The sequence below is a fragment of the Schistocerca piceifrons genome, chromosome 4 (assembly GCF_021461385.2).
Source record: "Schistocerca piceifrons isolate TAMUIC-IGC-003096 chromosome 4, iqSchPice1.1, whole genome shotgun sequence".
Taxonomy (NCBI): domain Eukaryota; kingdom Metazoa; phylum Arthropoda; class Insecta; order Orthoptera; family Acrididae; genus Schistocerca; species Schistocerca piceifrons.
Genome location: NC_060141.1, coordinates 281,347,803 through 281,369,466, shown reverse-complemented (window position 1 = coordinate 281,369,466; position 21,664 = coordinate 281,347,803). Strand labels below are relative to the sequence as shown.

Here is a 21,664-nt window from a genome sequence, read left to right as displayed (position 1 = left end):
ATGCAGTAGTCGATCTGAGAAGTGCGCCAGATACTTGTTGTCATATATAGGCGTTGCCGACCGCAGCGCCGTACTTCTTCAAGAAACAGAGTCATTGGTTGATAAGTATCTTAAAATATGATCAGAACGATCTGAGGTTTCCTATAACAAGGAACTGATCAGTCAGGCAAAGTTATGGAACCCCGATACGAAAGGCCAGGATTTTCCGGCGAATAAAGATTTCTGGACTGCTATGTGAAGGTTATTGCAGAAATGAAAACGTTGGTTGTTCAACAAGAAGGAACACACCTCATTTCTCAACCAGGAATCACCGGAACGGATGAGACCATTTCAATCTGGGAGAAGGTCGATGAAGCTATTGTTCAGCTCCAAGCAAGTCTCGACCCGGAAAGTGCGGCAGCTGTCTAACTGGACGGATATTTAGCTGACGGATATTTGCCTAGAAAGATAAACCCCTTAAACTGTGGGAAACATGAAAATTGCTGTACCCATCGCAGTATCAGTTGGCTCTAAAATAATTATATTTCGCCGAAACATCAGTGCCTGTGGAATAATAATTTCAAAAGCAGGAAAAATATGCACTGAGAAGAGAAACTGACTGACATCGACCAAAACTTGTCAAATATTATTTTATAAATCGTAATGTTGATTAATTTTTCGTTTTTTGGTACATACATTGTAATACTGACTGTAAATGACGACTGTAGATATACCTCAATTACAATCACGTTATAGTTCTTTTACTGTATTTTCCAATAAAAGTATCAAAATGTGCCAACAGTCAGTCTTCTTTTTTAAAATTTTGCCACTTGATAAGATATATTTAGAGTTTTGTTGTAGTACTTAAAACTTTTATAGCAGATTAAATTTAAAACTTTTGTAACTCAAAAGTACTGGCGACATAACACACATTTGTTACTACTCTTTATATGTTGTTTCAAAATTGGACCTAATCAGGTAGAAAGTGACCTGAATTAAAAAGACAGTGTGCTTCATTGTTACTTATTTTTGTGAGTATATAGTGAGTGGTGACTGCTGAAAAAGTACTAGTTCATTCCAGTGAATAACCAATTCTGATCCATCCTCTGAAAAGAAAATTTTACCCATCTCTACCGGACATTGCTGCGACGGCCAAGGTCGTTTGGACCTGGAGAATGGAGTCAGGAGGGCTGTCTGCTACACTGAGAGGAAATGACAACTTCAACTTGAGCCATCACCAGAAGTCACTGCAGATAGCGACTGGCAGTCGAACGCTGTAGTGCACACGAGCTACATTTGTTTGTCATCCGTGCGGTCAGACCAAGGAGTCGCAACGGGAGCCGTTGGTTACCGGGGAGACACGAATGAGACGGGGCTGCGATTAGTCAAGTTCAAGGGACCTCACGAAGTTGGTGTGCAGCCTGCATAGACGTCTGTCGTGTGGAAGCAACCTGATCGAGCAGATGCTGTCTTCTCCAGTCATGCGCATCATGCGCACTATGGTGAAGGCGAGGAACGGCTTTAGCCGGCCACTAGGACCACAATCAGAGCACTTTAGGAGTCCACGCTGGTATCGTCGAGGTCCTAGGTTCAAGTCGATACAAAGCATTCTGTACAACTGTGTGAAGCTGTGTTCGGTGTGTCAATTGCAGTTCACTGTGTTACGGATATTTGCAAGTGTTCTCTAACGATCTGTCTGTGAGCTGAAATCAAACGCCTTAACGCTGAATGCACGACTCTAATGGTTAAAGAACAGTTTGTGTTGCTGCAGTGGTATTGTTCTATAAATAGTAACTTTGAACAGTCCTATGATTTTTTTTTTATTTTCGAACCAATAGTTCACTTAAGTGTGCTGAAAATTATTATTTTGTCTTATGTGATCGATTTATCATACGAATAAGCGGTTTACTGATCATTTGAACATATGCATGGGTAGTTAGTACTATTGTAGTAGTTAATATCAAGCTCACTGGGTGTAATTAGTAATAATAGAAAAAGGAATAGTTAGTGGTTATGTTACTTAGCCACTATCCTAGATAAGATGAGTATTTTCAAATATAATGCCTTGCTGGTGTTACAAGTACTGACAGCCGAGGGCCATACACTGTTACTTGGAATGTTGTTCGTTTCTGGATGCCCTTTGCAGGGTCATGTTAATTATTCTATATTGCATATTGTTATTTTAAGGAGCCAGACCTTGTAGCCAGGGCATCCACAGCCTGGATATAAGACCGATTCTGCGTGTGTCCTTTATTTGTGAGGACTACTGGTTTCGCAGCATTTTAACTTCATCGTTGGGTGTAATAGATTCATCTTCTGATAGAGAAAAGTGGATGGGATGACGTAGCGTTCATATCATGACAGCGTCATATGTTATTTTCTGCTATTATATATGTGACGTCCGCTTCTTAACGAGAAATTGCGGTCTGTGATAGCTAGGTTATCCCATTCCTTTTTCTCGATCGGAAAAGTTTTTCGTAGGACTCGACGATGCAGCTAAAGTTCTGTTAAAAAAGTTGTGCTCGTAAATAAAGAACTTACAGCTAAAGCGGTCATGTCTTCAAAATTGTGAAGAGGATATTTTGTGTTAGTATGTGTCTCCTATTAAGGGTTCTTCGGGCTACAAAGAATCAACTAATTTTTCACACTGATATATGATATATATATTGGTATTCTGCATGTTAAATAAATGGCTATTAAAACTGAATTCACGTCTACCATGTACCATTCTTGCAGCAGATTGTTGTTCTGTGTTGTACAGGTGGGAGCGTAGTCTGATAGCTTTAAGTTCTGTGTATTAGGGATTTGCCTTGTTTTCCTGTGAACCATTTCAGTCATGGCCTCCAGGGACTTTATAGGAGCCGCTTAGCAGAAAAAGGAGCAGCTCCCGCATAAGTGTTGGTATGTGGGTAGGTTCCAGCAGGCACGACGGCGGAGATGGTCCAGCTGCTGCCGCAAGTCACGGGTGAGCGGCCGCAGTAGGAGCGTAGCGCAAGGACGCGAACAGCGCCGTCAGTGTCATAAGGTCAGAAATGACAGACAACACGGTTTCATATAACTGACTCACCTCGATGGGCAACAAATCTACCTTCTTCTGTGCGGATGCATACTTACGTCTGACCTTCTGCGGGAAACTGACAGTAGCGACCATGGAGAACATCTATAAGGACGGCGGATAGCTGGCTGTTGATGGGAATGAGCGTTTACCGAGAGGCCTGCCGAGACAGTCCGCACACAATTGCGATAAACACTGCGTCGGCTTCTAATCCCAGTCCGACACTCATTTTCGCTAATCGCTGCTGATTCCACCCAAAGTCCCGATGCAGCTGATATAATTAGTTCCTTCCATTTCCTTCCATTTCGTTTCCCCCATACACTTTCCATTTACACACTTATGCAGTTGTTGCAGTGTGAACGACCTTCTAGAGGCCAGAGGCGTAGACTGTAGGCTACGGCTGTGGGCTGTACGGGCAGCAGAAATCTTTTAGAAATTTTACGGGACTAGCAGATTCAGTGTTAAGGGCGTTACAAGAGAGTTTGGCCCGCATCAAAGTTGTAACTGCGATTTAGTGACTATGAATTCAGAGCAACGAGTCGTACCACCAGTAAGGTACAAAAGGAGAGTTCTCCTCAGGACACAGTTCGCTAGGATTCCCCAAGTCATAGCATCAGTGCTTAATAGCAAGTATTTCTCTGTAAATTCCATATCTGATACGGTGAAATATCAGTAGGAATTATTTAAATTGCTGGATATACCTACGTTACAGTTACTGTACCCACACGGTGCTGGGAGTTTGGTTAGCAGCACACTCTGTATCTAGATAGTTTAGGACAATATGAGCACTATGCGTCTTCCATTGTCTTGTCACAGAGACTTTGAAGATAGAGCACAGCCACTGGCCTTCACACGTGAATAATGGAACGCCCATATCCAATATACCAGCTATATGAAGCAGAGGTGATGGTGTATATTCAATGGCACAGCACACCAGCACGGCAGGTGCTAATCTGAAAGCAATAGCACATCAGTTCTCACCGAATCCTTTACATAGCGATGTGAACAACGTCATGTTTGCGAAGCCGGCTCTTGTCTAAGAAGACGACGTGGTTCTAATCCTGTGCCTAATGTTGGCGTTAGTGAAAACGTCGCAATGTTCATGTGTTTATTTGTCATTAATGTGTGCTCTGATATATAAGGGTAGGTTTCGCGGCAGACAATGGTGGAATATTTGGCACCAAAACATTGCTTGTTGGAAATGAAAAGCTTCAAGTGTCCTTGCATCAACAGATGAAACTGACCAAGAGTTTTCCGACAGTACAGATATCCTTACTATCTTCATTTATTTTTTGCCATATTCATCTTAAATTACCTGTTCTTAGACAGGTTCTTAAACCCTGATTTTCTTCCTACCTACTAGACAACTGGTTGTAAACCTACATTGTGCCAGTTTATGAACATCTTGTACCCATGAAAGCAGCCTTACCGTTAAACCAATTGAATAAATTTGCTGTTCCGTCAGTTCTTGATAGAATGTTTTGTATACAACGAAAGAGAAAACACATGACAGTGGTGTTATATTACACACTACAGATTATTTTGGCAAAACATCTAGTTACTAGCAAATACCTGCCTGTCATCCAATGATACGTATCCTAATACACACCCTCATGAATAAATTAAATACAGTCACATGTATAGCGTGAAGCAGCGACTGCTCTCCTGCCTTTGGACTCTATACTGCAGAAGAAAAACAACGTGTGTCCCCTCTTGTTTAGCCTGTGCTCAAACCTCCTCCTTAAGACCTTAAAAATGGTGGACGGTTATTTATTTAACAAAAGTGTCTCTGAACGTGGTCGGAAAACTTAAATGCAGAAATTTTAAAAATTCATTTTATGTGCACAACACCACTGATCAAATTCTGTGCAATGATAAAGACAGCAATTCAGCTCTGGAAGGGAGTAGAATGTACAAAACCACATGTAGTTGTTGCAAGTTCTATATAAGCAAGTACCGCACGGCACTATCCACTCATCTGAAGGAACGTCATAGAAGTTGTAGACTTTGAAAATAAGACTGTATTTTTGCAGACAGTCTGCTTAAAGAAGGCCACAGTTTCATGCTGCAATATGAAGTCTTACATAACATCCACAATGGAAGGAAGTCTAGTTACCTTGAAATAATGGAAATTAATAAGCATATGCCCACTTCCCAAACTTAGTACTGAGCAATCAGACATAGTTCCCTTACTCGCCACCACTAACTGTAGATTCAGGTGATAATCTCGTTCAGACCATTTAGCAAATTACTTCTCCTGCTCACATGCCCCATTTTTCCCTCTATTTCAGTTACTATAAAGGTTTCGCGTGCCTTGTTAAAATTTTACTTCATATAATTGTTTAATTTACTAGTTTAATCTCACTTGTTATATTCAATTTGCCTGTAATAATGGATGTTTCAAGTTCTAGATTGTTTTTACAGTCACGCCCTTGGGACATGTCACTGAATTTTACTATGCATTGTTCAACTTATTTTTTCTCTCAGAAAAATTGTTGTAATTTGTCATGTAGTTAATTACACAACGGGTCACATATTTTATGTGACAACTATTTTAAAATCTCACTCTTACTAGAATAGGCCCTCTCGCTTTAATTTTAAACATTAAAATATAATATCTTTGGAAATCAACTGAGGTACACTGTAGTTGTCATATTTTGAAGTCTACGATCCCAAAAAATTTCACAGTCTCACATATTTATCTTTGTACCTGACGATGGCATAACAATCGAAAATCGGTTTGTAAAAATGAAAGGTGTTATAGAATATTACAGTAGCAGCGTGCTTTTTTCCATTCATAATGAACTAATTCTTCACATTTCGGTTTCTTATCAGTCTCGTCTCTTGCTACGTCATATTAACAGATTTTCTGCAATACTTTATATCACTTTACACATGCAACTCGTACATGGTTCTTCTAACACTCTGTGAACACCTGTTACTGATGTAAATATGTGAATATAGATCGTTAGACACGCCGCCGTAGCACACACATTGAAAACTCACTTCAGCGTGCTTACTTACGGAAGATGTCGAGCTTCCAGGAATCCTCCAGCGTACTTTCCGGAATGAGTGGCGTCCCGGCGCGGCACGTGACCTTCTTGCCGCTGTCTTCCACGATAGGGACGAAAGTCAGCGTGCTGGTAGTGGTGTTCCCGTCTGCACTCGTCTGGAACAAACAACAAGCTGCAGGCACTTGGTGGAACACATGAAAACCAAACGAAATTGTGGACTAATTTTGGTACCGTGCTTATTAACAATAGTGTAAAGACACTTATCGAATGCAAATGATCTAATTATGGAAGAAAATACCTGAAATAATTGATAGCTGCATAGAGACAAAGTACTTAAAAATCACGGCATAATCTAGAGAGCAAGTCCATAAAGGCAGAATTGAAATTTGTTAACGCATAAGGTCCGAGATAACGTTACGAGGGAAAGTGAAAACAATGTCCCCTTGTAGTTGAGTCAGCCTAAGGTGATCGCCGCAGCGAGCCGGGCGCGGCTGCTTCGCGAGCGACTTCAATCACTCTTGTAACGTAATTTCGTAAACCTCTCTATGACAACATCTCAGTGCCGTTACAGCTTTGAAGACGGGTACTGTTTTCTCTTGCAGCCGTTATCGATTCGCAGTTGAAAGCCGGCAACAGTGATGCCATCCATCTGGGACCTTCTTATACCGTTTCGATTATGTTTCGCTACAACATTTTGAGCCACTGTCGTCATCCAGACTACAGAATTGTCGAGCTGTCTCTCCCAGTCTAGCGTCCTAATCGAGTTCACTATTGCAAGTGGTTCATAAAATGGTTCATTGATATCTTCGATAACAGGCTAGAACATCAGACTAGTATGTGGTTGTATTAGTGAAATCAGTTCGCTCCTGAAACATCACTGACCGGCCGTACTGACCGAGCGGATCTAGGCGCTTCATTCTGGAACCGCGCGACTGCTACGGTCTCAGGTATGGATGTGTGTGTTGTCCTTAGGTTACTTAGGTTTAAGTAGTTCTAAGTTCTAGAGGACTGATGACCTCAGATGTTAAGTCCCATAGTGCTCAGAGCCATTTGAACCATTTGAAACATCACTGGATGCACGAGATTCGTCCAAACTTTCTTAGCCTGACATCAGGTAATTTTTTCAATAATTCCGCTTTAAAAGGGTTAGTGAAGAAATTATAACTACCACCTCAAAGAAAAAGCTTGTTTCAGTTTAGGGCGAATAACAAGTGGGCTGAGACGTGAATGGGAATTTGGACTGAGAAGGGAAGCGTGCTACGTTAGCTCGTGAAATAGTGCACAGAAACTGTGCCAGGGTGGTGTAGTGGTTAGTGTGTCTGTATAGAGAGCAGAAGATCCAGATTTGAATCCCAGCCATGGTGCAAATTTTTAATCGTCGCCTCAGTCTGCACATAAACATCAAAAACATCTAGTTATGACCTTTGTACGCAGCCACAGCGTTACTCTTTCTCAACACTTTAACCTAATTAAGCGACACAATTTTCCCATTGGTGGATGGCTTGTCGGGAACATCGGATGTAGAAGTCCCGGACGCGGGTCACATTGTGATCATTCTGCCCCGAAATTCCTGTCGGAGTAGATGACTGGGTAACTCGTCAGGAGATACTCAAGGTATGTTAAAGCCGACTAACCCAGAGAAGCAGCACGTATGGCCGTCTTATATAGAAGGAGCCGCGACGTTGGTGTATAACAAAATTAACCTCGCGACATATCCCCAGTACAGCCTCCCGCAACATCGTCGGAAATTTCGATTATTTAAGTCCTGCGACGGTCTATACGAAAGCATGATCTGTTAACATTACGCTAAGGGGGTCCCAAAAAGCACTAAATATCAATCTACCTGATTATATTTGGACTTTCACCTTCTTAGGACGTGGTGATTTAACTATTATGCTCCATGTATGCCGGTTAACGTGGTATATCCATTACTCGACCGTGGTAATGACGTTATCTTGTTCGGCCTGATACAAATGCAGCATGTGCGCTGATGTCTCGGTTCGGTGTGCTTTGCAACCCGATGTGAACAGTCGCGGAACTCAGCTGGCGTCGACCTTTGTCATGTTCCAGATGTTGTGAAACAGCATGCAGAGTAATCCTTAATTAATGTTCATATTTGCACTTGCGCTTCTAATTTCATGTGCCAACCTTCCAGCAACAGGGTCTGCATTTCTATGACGGTTTCGAGATCCATTCAGAGAGATGATCTGTCACTGTGTTCATCGCCAGACTTGTCCGATCACACAGGAAGCATTCACACCAGTTACCCACTGCGTCAATTGAGGGTGCATTTTTACCATCGACTCTGCATGGACTGTTGGTGCAATGCCCTCCTCAACGAGTTACTACACGATGGTTCACATCATTACGGTGTAAGGGATCTTTGCTCCTCGTCGGGGCCGTTATTTCAATGCCTGGCATGATTGCACACGTGTAACTGACAAAGTAACAAAAATTAAGTTCTTAAATTTCTTTTTTTTCTATGAAATAATACTTAATCTGCAGTAAATCGCTCCGAACAGTCTCTCCTCAGTATGTCAACGTTGTTTCTGATATCAAAGACTTATCGCTAATAGTGTAAAGGACAATTAACAGATCTCTTCGCCTACTTACACGCGAGTTGTTACATTCATTTATATGTTCCGCAATAAACGTAATTTCATGTAGCAGTTGTGAAGCCTCTGAAGGGCTTCCTGGAGTTCGCTACGGTTTCGGCGTTGCAGTCTTCCAAAGACAGCAGCACCGTCCTTCATCCTTGAACAGCCTCGCACTTTCCAACGTTGTCCAATAAATCGTTTATGTTTACAATTAACAGTAACTGCTCCATAACATTTTCTTTCGGTGCTCCAGAAATTGCCTTCACATCTCTCTGCTTCGTTCTTCCACTAATAACGACGTGTAGTAAATCCCGATTACACTCACATAACCAGTGCACTCGTATTTCTTTCATTTAAAGACTCTGGCACAAAGTCGAAAGTCTTACGCAAGGCAAAGAACGTGAGCGAATCCAATTTGCCGTTTTCTACTGCGTTTTGGAGTTCATTAACGAACAAATAAAGCTAATTCGAGAATGAACATTCATACTGCAGCAGATCTTGCTATAATACGAAATACCCAGGAAGAAAAAAAGCTGTGTGCAGGACCGGGACTCTAACAAGGCACGTTAGCCTTTCATTGGCAGATGCTGTATCGAATGTGCCATGTATATTTTGTTGAAAGGTACATCCACCATCGACACGGAAGCCTTTTTATCAGTGTCGATGGGTACCCTTGTCGACGTGGCTTTAAGCAGATAAAATCAAAGGAATTTCCTGTTCCAACGCTACGAAATAACACTTACGTAACTTCATAAGTTCAGTCCCTACATATTATAAAATGTGTGTATGTAAGTTCGACAATTCCTCCTACACCACTGCATTGATTTCAATTAAACTTGGTACACATACCGTTTGCTGTTTTGAAATCACCGCTGTAGTGGTAAGAGCCACCTTTCTATCAGAGGGTTTGAGGTGGCGGAGGAAAAGCAGTGTAGCCCGCGACACATGAATTCCCATACTTCAGTTATGCAGTATTTGAGAAAGTGAGCTCTTAGAGACTTGCTACAAATCTTACACGTAATTTCAAATTATTACATAACTTCTTCTCTCTTAAGACCCCACAAAATGGTGAAAGGAAATAAGGGAAATGTTTATCGCTTACTACATTGTCACTGTTCACACAGTAAAACTGTCGCATTATGGGTGACGTTTTAATTTATTACGTCTTTGCTACTATCTATATTCGAAACAGTTCTCAGATAGTATTCACATATACCGCTATAGGAACCTGGCGAATTATATCACTGTTGACCCGTAGTTTAGGCTATATGGTGTCATAAACATCGAGATACGTAAAAATCGCCTCATCCTTTAAACTTTTTATTTGCAACACTTTTCGCCGACAGTATCAACATTTCCAGCTGACTGTATCTACAAAACTATTTCATTGTGCGACACATAGTCTAAGGGATACGACGTCAAATACTGAGATGAGTGAAAAACTGTCACATCATGAATGAAGCTTTATTTTATTATTTTTTAATACTGTCTCTATTCACAACCCATTTCGCAAACAGTATCCACATTACCACTGGATGTACCTGCAAAATGTCATTGCACATCACGTAGTTCAGGTGATACGACAGCATAAATATAGAGCTGTGTTAATATTTAATTTCATTGCGAAATTCTCTAAAAATACAGGTTAAATATGTGTACAAATAAGTGTGATGTATGTTAAAAACGTGTGGATTATATATGAAATGTGCAAACGTGGGCAGAGTCACCGGTGAAATGCTCACCCTAAACACTGCAACTATTTCAGCGAAATTTCAGACGCCGGCCGTGGTGGCCGTGCGGTTCTAGGTGCTGCAGTCCGGAACCGCGGGACTGCTACGGTCGCTGGTTCGAATCCTTCCTCGGGCATGGATGTGTGTGATGTCCTTAGGTTAGTTAGGTTTAAGTAGTTCTAAGTTCTAGGGGACTGATTACCTAAGATGTTAAGTCCCATAGTGCTCAGAGCCATTTGCGCCAAATTTCAGGCACATCAAGGGAAGGAGAGAGGGAATGCGAAAATGGACACAGAGATGGGTGAGGAGGAGATGGAAATAGAAACGAAAGAGGAGATGGACAAAGACATGAGGAGGAAGAGATAACCAGAGAGATGGGAAAAACGAAATGAACAGCTGGAGGAGGAGGAGTATACGGACAGAGAGAGGAAGAGGAGGAGATGGACTAATAGGGGGTGATAGAGGAGATGGACAGAGAAAGGGGGAGGAGGCGATGGACACAGAGGGGAGGACGGAGGAGCTGCGCTAATAGATGACTGCGATAAATACAAACCCAGGCAATATCTGGTACTCAGCTACTTCCTGAATCTGTGTAGCACTCCTATTGCTGTTTGAATCACTGGCCTCACAGACCAAGGAACTGATAAAATACAGAATGTAAAGCCGTTAATTCTTCTCTGTAATTTGTAGAATGGTGGTAGGAGACTGTTTGTAGTGAATGGGATGGAGATGGAATGGGGTTGGTCGTTGATTAAAATGTGGACATAATAATGCTTATTAATTTCGGAAAGGTAGATTTATGTACCAAAAAATGGAACAGAAAATGAGGATGATGACCAGCACCGGACAGCCTGTTCTGACGTAACATTCAGTAACAGAATCAAACCTTGAGAAAAATCGAACATGTTCACGGACGTTTTCGATTTAAAAGGGTTTGACGATGTAAAATCCCGTAATATGTTCAAAATTCTTAGAAGAAATAGGACTAAGCCCAGGGGAACGACGGAAATTACAGATTATGTGCAAGGAAATAGGAAAGGGAGAAGCTAAGATGGAAGACCAAGAACGCAGTGCCCGGATTACGTAGGGTGTAAGATATGTCCCCCTTAGACCCCTACTGTTGTACCTTTCCATCAGAAAAGCAATGACGAAAACAAAGTTTTCAAGAGTAGGATTAAAATTCAGGATTAAAGGTTATTAATGATAAGTCTCGGTGAAAGCACAGTGCAGAAAGAGGAGAAGAATTTGCAGGACGAGTTTACTAGACTGATCAGACTAGTGAGTACAGGCTATGGACCGAGTGCAAACAGAAGAAAGTAAGGAGGAAAAGCTGAAATGATATTACCGGCAAAATTAAAATAAAAACAGGTGACACGGAGGTAGACCAAGTAATTCTGTTACCCTAGAAGCGAAATAATACATCACCGACGAAGCAAGACAGGCATAAATTGCAAATTGGTAAAGCAAGGAGGACACTGCTGCCCATGAAACTTCTGCTAGCAACAAACACGATAGCGAATCATGGCGGTGAGAGAACTCGAAAAGGATGTAACAGTAGCGTTTGAGATGTGTTGCTATACACGGATGTTGAAAATTAGGTATCCTAATAACATAAGAAATCAGAACATTATTAGCGGATTTCGCGAAGAAAGAAACATATCGAATGACCGTAAAAAAGGGGTAGAATGGTAGCACATATGTTAAGGCACCAGGGACTATTTGCCATGGCACTGGAGGTAGGTTATAAGATATAAATTGTACGGGATGACAGGGACTGGGATACATCTAACCAATAAATGAAGACGTTGTGTGTAAATGGCCGTCTGAGATGGAGAGGTTGTCACAAGACAGGATTTCGTGGCAGCTGCATCAGGCCAGCCACAAAAAATTAAAATTCATTACATATGAATCATAAGGTAGAGCCTTAAGTCTTGTAAATCGGGACATGCATTCGGTAAGACACAGTACACGAAGTGTCCTTCAAACCACAGAATACTGTAATGTTTGGAGGACGGGAAGAATTCACTATCGGAGGGTAGCAAATATGATAATGTGACTGTGTGACAAGCCGTCCTAGTAACGACAGCCACTTCCTGGTCCCGACAGAAAAATTGCTGTTGGGTGGTATCAGGAATTCGACACTGGTTGCGGAGAGGATACTGTGCAAGGTTGGCCCGGTTCAACTTCTTACGCGTAGGCACGCTGTTGGTGATCACTTCATACCAACATACTTGAGCTGAAATGGGTGTCATTCGAGGTAAGACGTTGCTCCATGCCTTGGCTAAGTGACAAAACATTTGTTGTGTATGAATAACATGAAACTGAGTCCGCCCCCGGTAGCTGAGTGGTCAGCGCGACGGACTGTCAATCCTAACGGCCCGGGTTCGATTCCCGGCTGGCTCGGAGATTTTCTCCGCTCAGGGACTGGGTGTTGTGTTGTTCTAATCATCATCATTTCATCCCCATCGACGCGCAAGGCGCCGAAGTGGCGTCAAATCGAAAGACTTGCACCAGGCGAACTGTCTACCCGACGGGAGGCCCTAGCCACACGACATTTCATTTCATTTTCACATGAAACTGTGAAGCACTCCCTCAAAAATGGTGAAAATGGCTCTGAGCGCTATGGGACTGAACATCTGTGGTCACCAGTGCCCTAGAACTTAGGACTACTTAAACCTAACTAACCTAAGGACATCACACACATCCATGCCCGAGGCAGGAATCGAACCTGCGACCGTAGCGATCGCGTGGTTCCAGACTGTAGCGCCTAGAACCGCTCGGCCACTCCGGCAGGCGCACTTCCTCGCCCCTTTGTTTCAGGACTTTGCAGCAGATGCAACTCAGTATGGTACAACCATTAGTAAAAACAATTACTATTAAAAACAGTCTTGACCACAATTTATTTAATAAGGTGACCGGTTTCGACCACTACTGTGGTCATCTTCAGACCATTGAGTAGGAACCTCTTTGTTGGATTCTCCAACAAAGAGGTTCCTACTCAATGGTCTGAAGATGACCACAGTAGTGGTCGAAACCGGTCACCTTATTAAATAAATTGTGGTCAAGACTGTTTTTAATAGTAATTATTTATAAGACATTGATCACTGCTGTTCCCATAATGCATTCAAAAGTAATTAGTAAAAACATCTGGAACCGCGATAGATCAACTTCATGCTAGAAGGATACGCAGAAGTTCTTAACTCTGGAGATGTTAGTATAACTGATGATTTTGGACTCCCCTTTGAGAAGAATTACCGCGCAGTTGATTACTGGATTTTTAAGTCCAAGTCCCCCGTGGCTATTGAGGAGGGTTGGTACTTCTGAAAGGTGATTTGAATATATTTTGTTAAAAGACGTCCCGGTTTTTGAGGCCACGACTTGCTCTGCGACCACACTGGGCTGCAGTTCCGTAAGAATGTATTGGTTAACGAAGAGGAATTTATGAAGGTCATCAAGGTACCGAATCATTACCAAGCCGCGCGGTGTAGCCGCATGGTCTTGGGGATCTTGTCACGTTCCGTACGGCTCTCCCCGTCGGACGTTCGAGTTCTCCCTCGGGCATGGGTGTGTGTTGTCCATAGTGTAGGTTAGTTTAAGTTAGATTAAGTAGTGTGTAGGATTAGGGACCGATGACGTCAGCAGTTTGGTCCCATAAGACCTTACCACAAACAAAAAAATGGCCCTGAGCACTATGGGACTTAACTTCTGTGGTCATCAGTCCCCTAGAACTTAGAACTACTTAAACCTAACTAACCTAAGGACATCACACACATCCATGCCCGAGGCAGGATTCCAACCTGCGACGGTAGCAGCAGCGCTAGACCGCTAGACCACCGCGGCCGGCAACAAAAATCAATACCGGCGTAAGACAGCTTAATACGCCTGTTGATTATTATCACATCGTTTGTGCAGGCAGTATAGATCATCTGCAGATATTTAGTGATTGTGCCGTACGGTTGGGTGCAACTCTTCTGTTATGCATCTTGTGGTTAGGGCTCTAAGCGCCGGTAGAAACTATGGCAATAAGAATTTCAACGACTTTGTGCTACACTTAAATTCAATTCACACGAATATTCGTTCACGATGGAAGCAGAAAATGATGGCTGACTTTCCTTCCTTGATGTGTTGGACTGAAAGAAGCTGAATGGTACGTTAGGACATACCGTTTATAGAAAGCCTACTCATACCGACTTGTGTCCAAAGGCTGATAGTCGTCACCATCTGGCTCAAAGTGAACGGTTACTTCATATCTTGGTTCACAGGGCCCATGTCGTATCGGACCTTGAGAGTGTTTCAGGTGACTTTGCCGGTCTCGAAGTCACTTCTCGTGAGAATAGTTATAGTGAAATACAGATTGGACGTGCGTTGCGGTATCGACCAAGTCTGCACCGGGTGAGTGATGATAATACCGAGATCGCCACTTTTGCCTTACGGACTGAGCATTTCGAACAGAATTGGTCATATTTTGCGGAAGTATCATGTGAAATGTGTTTTTTGAGCACCATCTAGGATCAGGGTCTTTTAGGTTAGATGGTTTGGGTAAGACGGGTGACTAACGTGTTCCTTGCAGTTTTGGCATGTAATGTATTGGTCAGATTAACAGGACTGTGAAGGACCGGTGCACGGAACACAAGCTTACAACAGCCGAGGCAATGGGCCATTGTAAAACTTTGTCTTGGTACCAGTCATCCTAGGAATATAACAAAACGAAAATTGTACTCTGACAATTGTCAAAAACCAGAGGGTTAGAGCTTATGCGACGTGATCCATTGGTTATTCATTTCACTATCGGTAACTTCTGACGTCGAGCGTCTTCGGTTTGTGATAGCGCTAGTGCCTACAGTGTGTGTGCATGTGCATGCGCGTGAGGGGGAGAGAGAGAGAGAGAGAGAGAGAGAGAGAGAGAGAGAGAGAGAGCGAGAGAGAGAGAGAGAAAGAGAGAGAGAGAGTGTGTGTATGTGTGTGTGTTATCTTTACTGAGTTTCTCTGAAAGCTTAAGTTTTAAATTCGCTTTCACAGCGATTACTTGCTGCAGTTATGTCTTGAAAATGGTAGGACGTGCTTCCGTCGAAACATCGGCGGCTGTCGGCGACTTCACCCAGCTGTTTTCTCGTAAGTTATTTGTGCACTCAGTATGTTCCTCGTTTTCATATAACAATGGAGACATAGTAGCATTATTGTGCATAGTTTGAAAACCATTTTTGTGCACTATTCACTCTTGTATTGAAGGCTTCAAACCAATTATAAGCTTTTAATTATAATACATCATAATACGAGGGTAATCCCTAAAAAGTAAGGTCTATTTTTTTATAAGTACAGGACTCTGTTTGTGTGGCATTTGGTCACCCTCCTATGAAGAGTGCTTCACGCGCTATGAGCAAACATGAGCACGCAGGGCTGAGGCGCTCAGTCTTGGCTTGGCACCCGTTGAGGATGGAGCTCCCGTTGGATGTTGCCGCCAAGTGCGAATTGCGCATAGTCATTCGGTTTCTGAACACAAAGGGCACTGCGCCGATTGAAATCCATCGCCAATTGACGGAAGTGTATGGTGAGTCGTGCATGGGTGTCAAAAATTTTCGTAAGTGTAGAGAGTTTGCAGCTGGTCCGACCGAAATTCACGACGAACAAAGGAGCGGGAGACCGTCAATTACTGAGGAGACACTGTTGAAGGTTTAGCAACGCATGCGTGAAAATCGCTGGATCACGTTATTTCCTGAGGTTTCCCGAAGCACCACTCACAGAAAAAAAAAATGTTCAAGCTGTAAACTGATGTAAACCACTCTAGAAATAAACAGGTCTATGTAATTACAAAATAATAGATCTTACTTTTAGGGTTACCCTCGTATACTCTATTTAAATGAAAATTTACTGATCATTAGTACTTGGCATAGGTACAGAGGCATTAGTGTTCTAGGGTTAAAGACGTGTACAAGTTAAATAAAGCAGTGCAAATAATCACTAAACGTTTTACCTCTATCATCGTATTTCTCATCGTTGCCAACAGTAGCCACAGACCTTCCGTTCAACGACAGACCCTGACAGTTGCAGCTTTATTACATCAAATACAAATTCGATTGACGCTTACAGTGTCGAACGGAATAAAGCTACCAAATCGTGAAGCCCTGGTGGGAGAGACTGCTTTTCTGGTGGCCGGATCCGCTGCAGCTATCAGCGTCCGATACAGCCACCCCGCCGGTCTGCTGCTTCGTACTAGGGACGCGAAGTGGGCGGAAAGCCAGCCACAGGTCCTAACGAGATAAAGGCGCTGCTATGCCGCCGTCCAGGCGCTGGTAATTGAACCATAAAAGCTAACGAGCTGATTAGACGCCGCTTGGATCGCCTCAGTGTGCCGTCCAAGCGTTTACCCACTAGGAAGCAAAAAGTGCGTCGCTGGAGCCAGATGCTGCAGCATTAGTGCCGTATGACCCGTTGCCAGAACTGTTGTCCTGACTGCAGCCTAACGCGGTGGATAATCGCTGCAGAATTGTCGCCTACCAACACCAGCAACTTCCTATGGCTTCCTTGCTCTGCGAGTCGCTCAGAGAGGATTTCGGAGATAAGCCCCATAGAATTTAGAATTACCGGTAGCTAATGAATTTGTTTCCAGTGAATTCACTGTAGTATTAACTTAGATCCGTTTCATAATTTAGCTAAGGGAGTTAACAGTTTTACATACCTATATTTATCAAAGGTTATGTGATGGTATTAGCCTATATGTTGCAGGTATTCAATATACTCTACTTACGCTAGACACCACCTTCTTTTACCGACATTGGCATCCGTCCACAAATACAAAGCTGGCTAGTAAAACTGCGTCACCAAAAAGCACAGCAAATGAAATTTTGCTTACCGAAGTTTGTGTGTACAGCATAGTAATAAGAACCAGCTGGACGAATAGACTCCTTTTTAAAAGACTGACTGAAAAGTGGGGTAGCTGCTCCTTCATTCTAGCTTTCTCGGAAGTTTTAAATTTTTCCAAAAAATATGGCATGCGAACATATTCGACATCGTTTTTTAACATATAAGTCACCTTTCACTCCCACAAGCTCCCCTAACTGTAACTCACTCGCACCACTACGTCCATCACTGTAAGTCGGTCATACCCATCCACTCCAACTTGCCCATTGCCATTCACTAACTCAGCTCAACTAATTTTCATTATCTCTAAGTGACTCTGTCATTGTGTCGTCCCACAGACACAGTCACCTTCGTTCTACCTTACTATTACTGTCTCTTCTCACTCTGTCTTCCTTTTGCTCTTTCTTACTGCTGTTATCTATTCCTTCCCGCCGCTGCTGTATCTTCTCATTGTCACTATCCTTCTATTCGTCGTTGTCATAGAATCTGTCTCTCATTATCAATGGCTCCGACTAAATACCACTTACTACATCTCTCTATTCCACTCCTATTGACAATATCTCATTCACTCTTTTCCTAGCACCGTTCTGTCATTATCAACTATGTTACACTGTAACTGTCCCTTTTTCTCTTTCACTGCCATAGATTGCGTTGCACTTTCTACATCATAACCGCTGTCTACTGTCTTCTTTCATTTATTAATTTTCTGTCTCTTTCTCACTGACACTCTCCCCTCCTCTCTCTGCATAAAAGAGAGCAAATATGATCACATACCAGAATTTTCGGGATAAATTTTGAAGGTGCTGAGGAAGGTGGAACGAGGCAAGTGGCACACAACTTTTTAGTCAGAGTCTCTTAAACAGGAGCTTCTTCGCCGTATTGTGCTCTGATAGCGGAATTCTCCGCTGGTCTTTTCTTTTACCTGCTGCAACTTCCATTTATACGAAAAGCATTTTAGGGACTGTAAAACTTTGTTACTTTACTTACAAGAAATTGAAGTAACGCAAAACCAATTTTACTTCTGAGAAAGTATTTTAAGATTACAAAAATTTTGATGTGAGTACTGCAACATGAAGTTCTCAGAACCCTTATGATGACAACGGAGACACTTTGCAGACGCTTTTGTCTCACACCGTATTTTAAGTGCGTAATCTACATTTACAACTAGGGTAGCTTTGAAACTTTTTATCACGCAAAGTAATAAAGATTACAAGAAAATTTTCTGAGCTATTCGAGATCGGGATCTTACATGTATGGTAAAATTTTCAGCCGTTTTTTTTGTGCAAAAAGGTCTTGGAATTCGCGTTTCGGCTTTGGTACGAATGTATTCGTATATTGATTCGGTAATGTAGGTTAGTGACACTAGGACGATCCTTCTTTTCAGTACACAAGCGGTCCCTAACCAAAGGGCTACAAAAAACACTCGACTCTACCCTTACATCACCAATAGTTCAGGTGGTATGAATCCCGAAATAGTACCGTTTTATGCGCGGTGAGGGCTATACAATGAGGTGACAAAAGTCATAGGACACCACACAGTACTGTGTCCTACCTCCTTTTGGCCTACGTAATGCTGCAGCTCGATGTGACATGGACTCAAAATCTCGTTGGAATTCCTCCGCAGAAATGTCGAGTCATTCTGCTGCTATACATCTTCATAATAGGAAATGTGTTGTCGGTGCTGGAATTATTTGACGAAATGACCTTGCGACCGAACCGCCGAATCTTTCCATCAGTAAATGGGGTATGTTCTCAAGTGACTCCGTTGTTTTAACCCCTCCACTGACAGAATGACCCGCTTCCTACTTCCGTATGTATAAAGCCAATACGGACTTGTAGCTGTCACGCCTTTGCGCTTACTGCTACGTATTTTAACCGTAAATAGCTCAGCCCTAATGGTAAGAGTTAGTAGTGAATTCTGGCGTTATTAATCTTTGAAGACAGCACAGCTGCCACAAGCTCAGCTCACTTTTACTCCACTCCTACCCTCGCCATTACACCACATTAACTAGGTGCTACATGGACCTTGCTAAATTCACTTGCGTATACATTTTTGACCGTTACTCGCCAGTATTTACCTATTGGATTAGTACACTCCTAACCGGACTATTTCTCAAAGAGCTGTGATGATTGAACGGGTTCGATCCACGGCCTACAGTGCCCTACAGTTCACACGGTAACACTGCCTACCTGACCCACTTAACTTGGTAGTGAGCTTATGTATCCAATCACCACTGCTAGCAGCAGTAGATAATCCTATCAGCACGACGAGAGCAGCAGACTTACCGTCGAATCCTCCTGAAAATATTTATAACTACGGTCGCCAGCTCTGAAGGAGCAAAAGAATAAATCAATTTTTTTGGCTCGTTTCAAAGTGAAACGGCTTGAGTTGAATTTTAAACTTAATTCTGAATATTACTATTTCTGATCATTCTAGGTGATTCTACAAAGCAAATACTCTCTCAATTTCTGTGAGTTGGCTTGGTAATTACCACCAAGACAATTTAAGCAACTTAGGTTAACAAACTTCTACCCTTCAACTTATTTAATGATTTTGGGATATTACTCTTTGGACAATTGCTATAGAATTAGTTAAGTGACTTTACTTGAAAGGTTACTCAGAAAAATTTAAGTAACTATAAATAGGCGACTCATTCTGGAGTGACCATTGCTCTTTTCTACATTCTTAAACGCTAAAGTATTCTACAACCAAAAGAATTGTAAATGAAAGAGGCGATGGTAGCCTCTGTCTGATTTCACTACACTATGTTTCAGGTTACTACACTTTACAATGAACAACATGCGTCGTAATTATACTCATTACTATATTCTGTCCTCTGCACTTGCACAAAAGAAAACTGGTATTCTCCTTTTACATGTATACAAAGTTCGACTTAACAATTTAAAGCAGTCTTGCCTTGGGTAGACGTGTTGGTGCTGGTGGTGGAGTGCATGTGGCTACCGCAGCTCTTCACGCCTCATGCCCTTAATGGCGGCTGGAACTACGAGCTGTAGCACTCGTATAAGCTACTGCACGTCCGCCATAAAATCTGTTCGCAGGAACTCTTACAATCAGCCCCAGTGGCATAGAGACGGCTTCGACAACCATTCGTCGCGTTCTACTCCACAAACGGCGACGATATTCGCCTCTTCGCGGTTGCACAATCACTTTTGCGTGAGCACGGTTACGCACGTCCTGTCACGTCAACACTCTCCAGGCCATTGCATTGTTCAGTTCCCGTGTCTCCAACTACCTCTAGCTACGCTCGTATCACCAAGAGTGGGGGCGTTCCCCTACCACCTTTTCACCGAAATCATTCAGTATTTAAGAATATTTATATTTATTACCCTGGAGTTCATACCAGTCATAATAATTTACTACTAGCGCCTTATAACATTAAATCATACAGTAATAACTTATAATTACCATCAAAAAGAATACATTTGACTCCGAGAGTTTAGTGCATTGTCTGAGAGGCAGCGCTAATTCCCAGTTTCGCCAATAGATGGCATCAGGGTGCACTCCCTGGCAGTCTCACACCAGCGCGCCCGTTTCCGACGCGCGGGCTCCAAATTACTGTCAGCCCACCATCATTTCAGTTCCGTTACAACCTCTCGATTATGTCTCATAAATGTTATTGATGTATGGTGATTTCGGTGACCAAATCGTACTCCCGAATTGTCCAGAATGTTCTTCAAAGCACTCGTCAACAGTTCACAAATGGCTGCAAATGGTCAACATGCAGCCGAACATTTCTGTTTACAGTGAATTATCGGGTCATTTGGACGAGAGGACCCAGTCCATTCCACGTAAACACAGCCCACAACATTATAGAGCCAGCACCAGCTTGCCCAGTGCCTTGTTGACATCTCACAGCTTCGTGAGGTCTGCGCCACACTCATCGACTTTTAATAACTGAAATCAGGACTCAAGTGGCGAGGCTACGGTTTCCAGTCGTATAGGGTCCAATCGGCATGGTCAGGAGCCCAGGAGAGACGCTGTTGGCAATGTCGTGGTTTTAGCAAAGACATTCGACTCGGTCATCTGCTGCCATAGCCCATTGACGCCACACTGTCCTAACGGATAAGTCCGTCGTATTTCTGGGGGTTTTTCGTGCAGTGTAACTTGTCGGTTAGCACTGACAATCCCACGTAAACGCTGCTGCCCTCGGTCGTTAAGTGAAGGCCGTCGGCCATTGCGTTGTCACAATGAGATGTAATGCCTGAAGTTTGGTATTCTCAGTACTCTCTTGACACTGTGGGTGTCCGACTACTGAATTCCTTAACGATTTCCGAAATGGAATGTATCATGCGTCTAGCTCCACCTACTGTTCTGCGTTGCCGGCCGTGTGGCCGAGCGTTTCTAGGCGCTTCAGTCTGGAACCGCGCGACCGCTACCGTCGCAGGTTCGAATCCTGCCTCGGGCGTGGA

General features: G+C 42.8%; 1 protein-coding gene across 1 annotated transcript in view; it reads right to left on the bottom strand.

Annotated features, from left to right (window-relative positions):
- The window catches only part of LOC124795797 (nephrin-like), a gene marked incomplete at its 3' end in the record, with an annotated part of 432,232 nt that overhangs the window by 96,851 nt on the left and 313,717 nt on the right, over window positions 1-21,664 (bottom strand). The window contains exon 7 of the mRNA XM_047259877.1: window positions 6,059-6,203. Coding sequence (XP_047115833.1) covers window positions 6,059-6,203 — 145 coding nt within the window. The remainder of the gene's footprint in view (window positions 1-6,058; window positions 6,204-21,664) is intronic.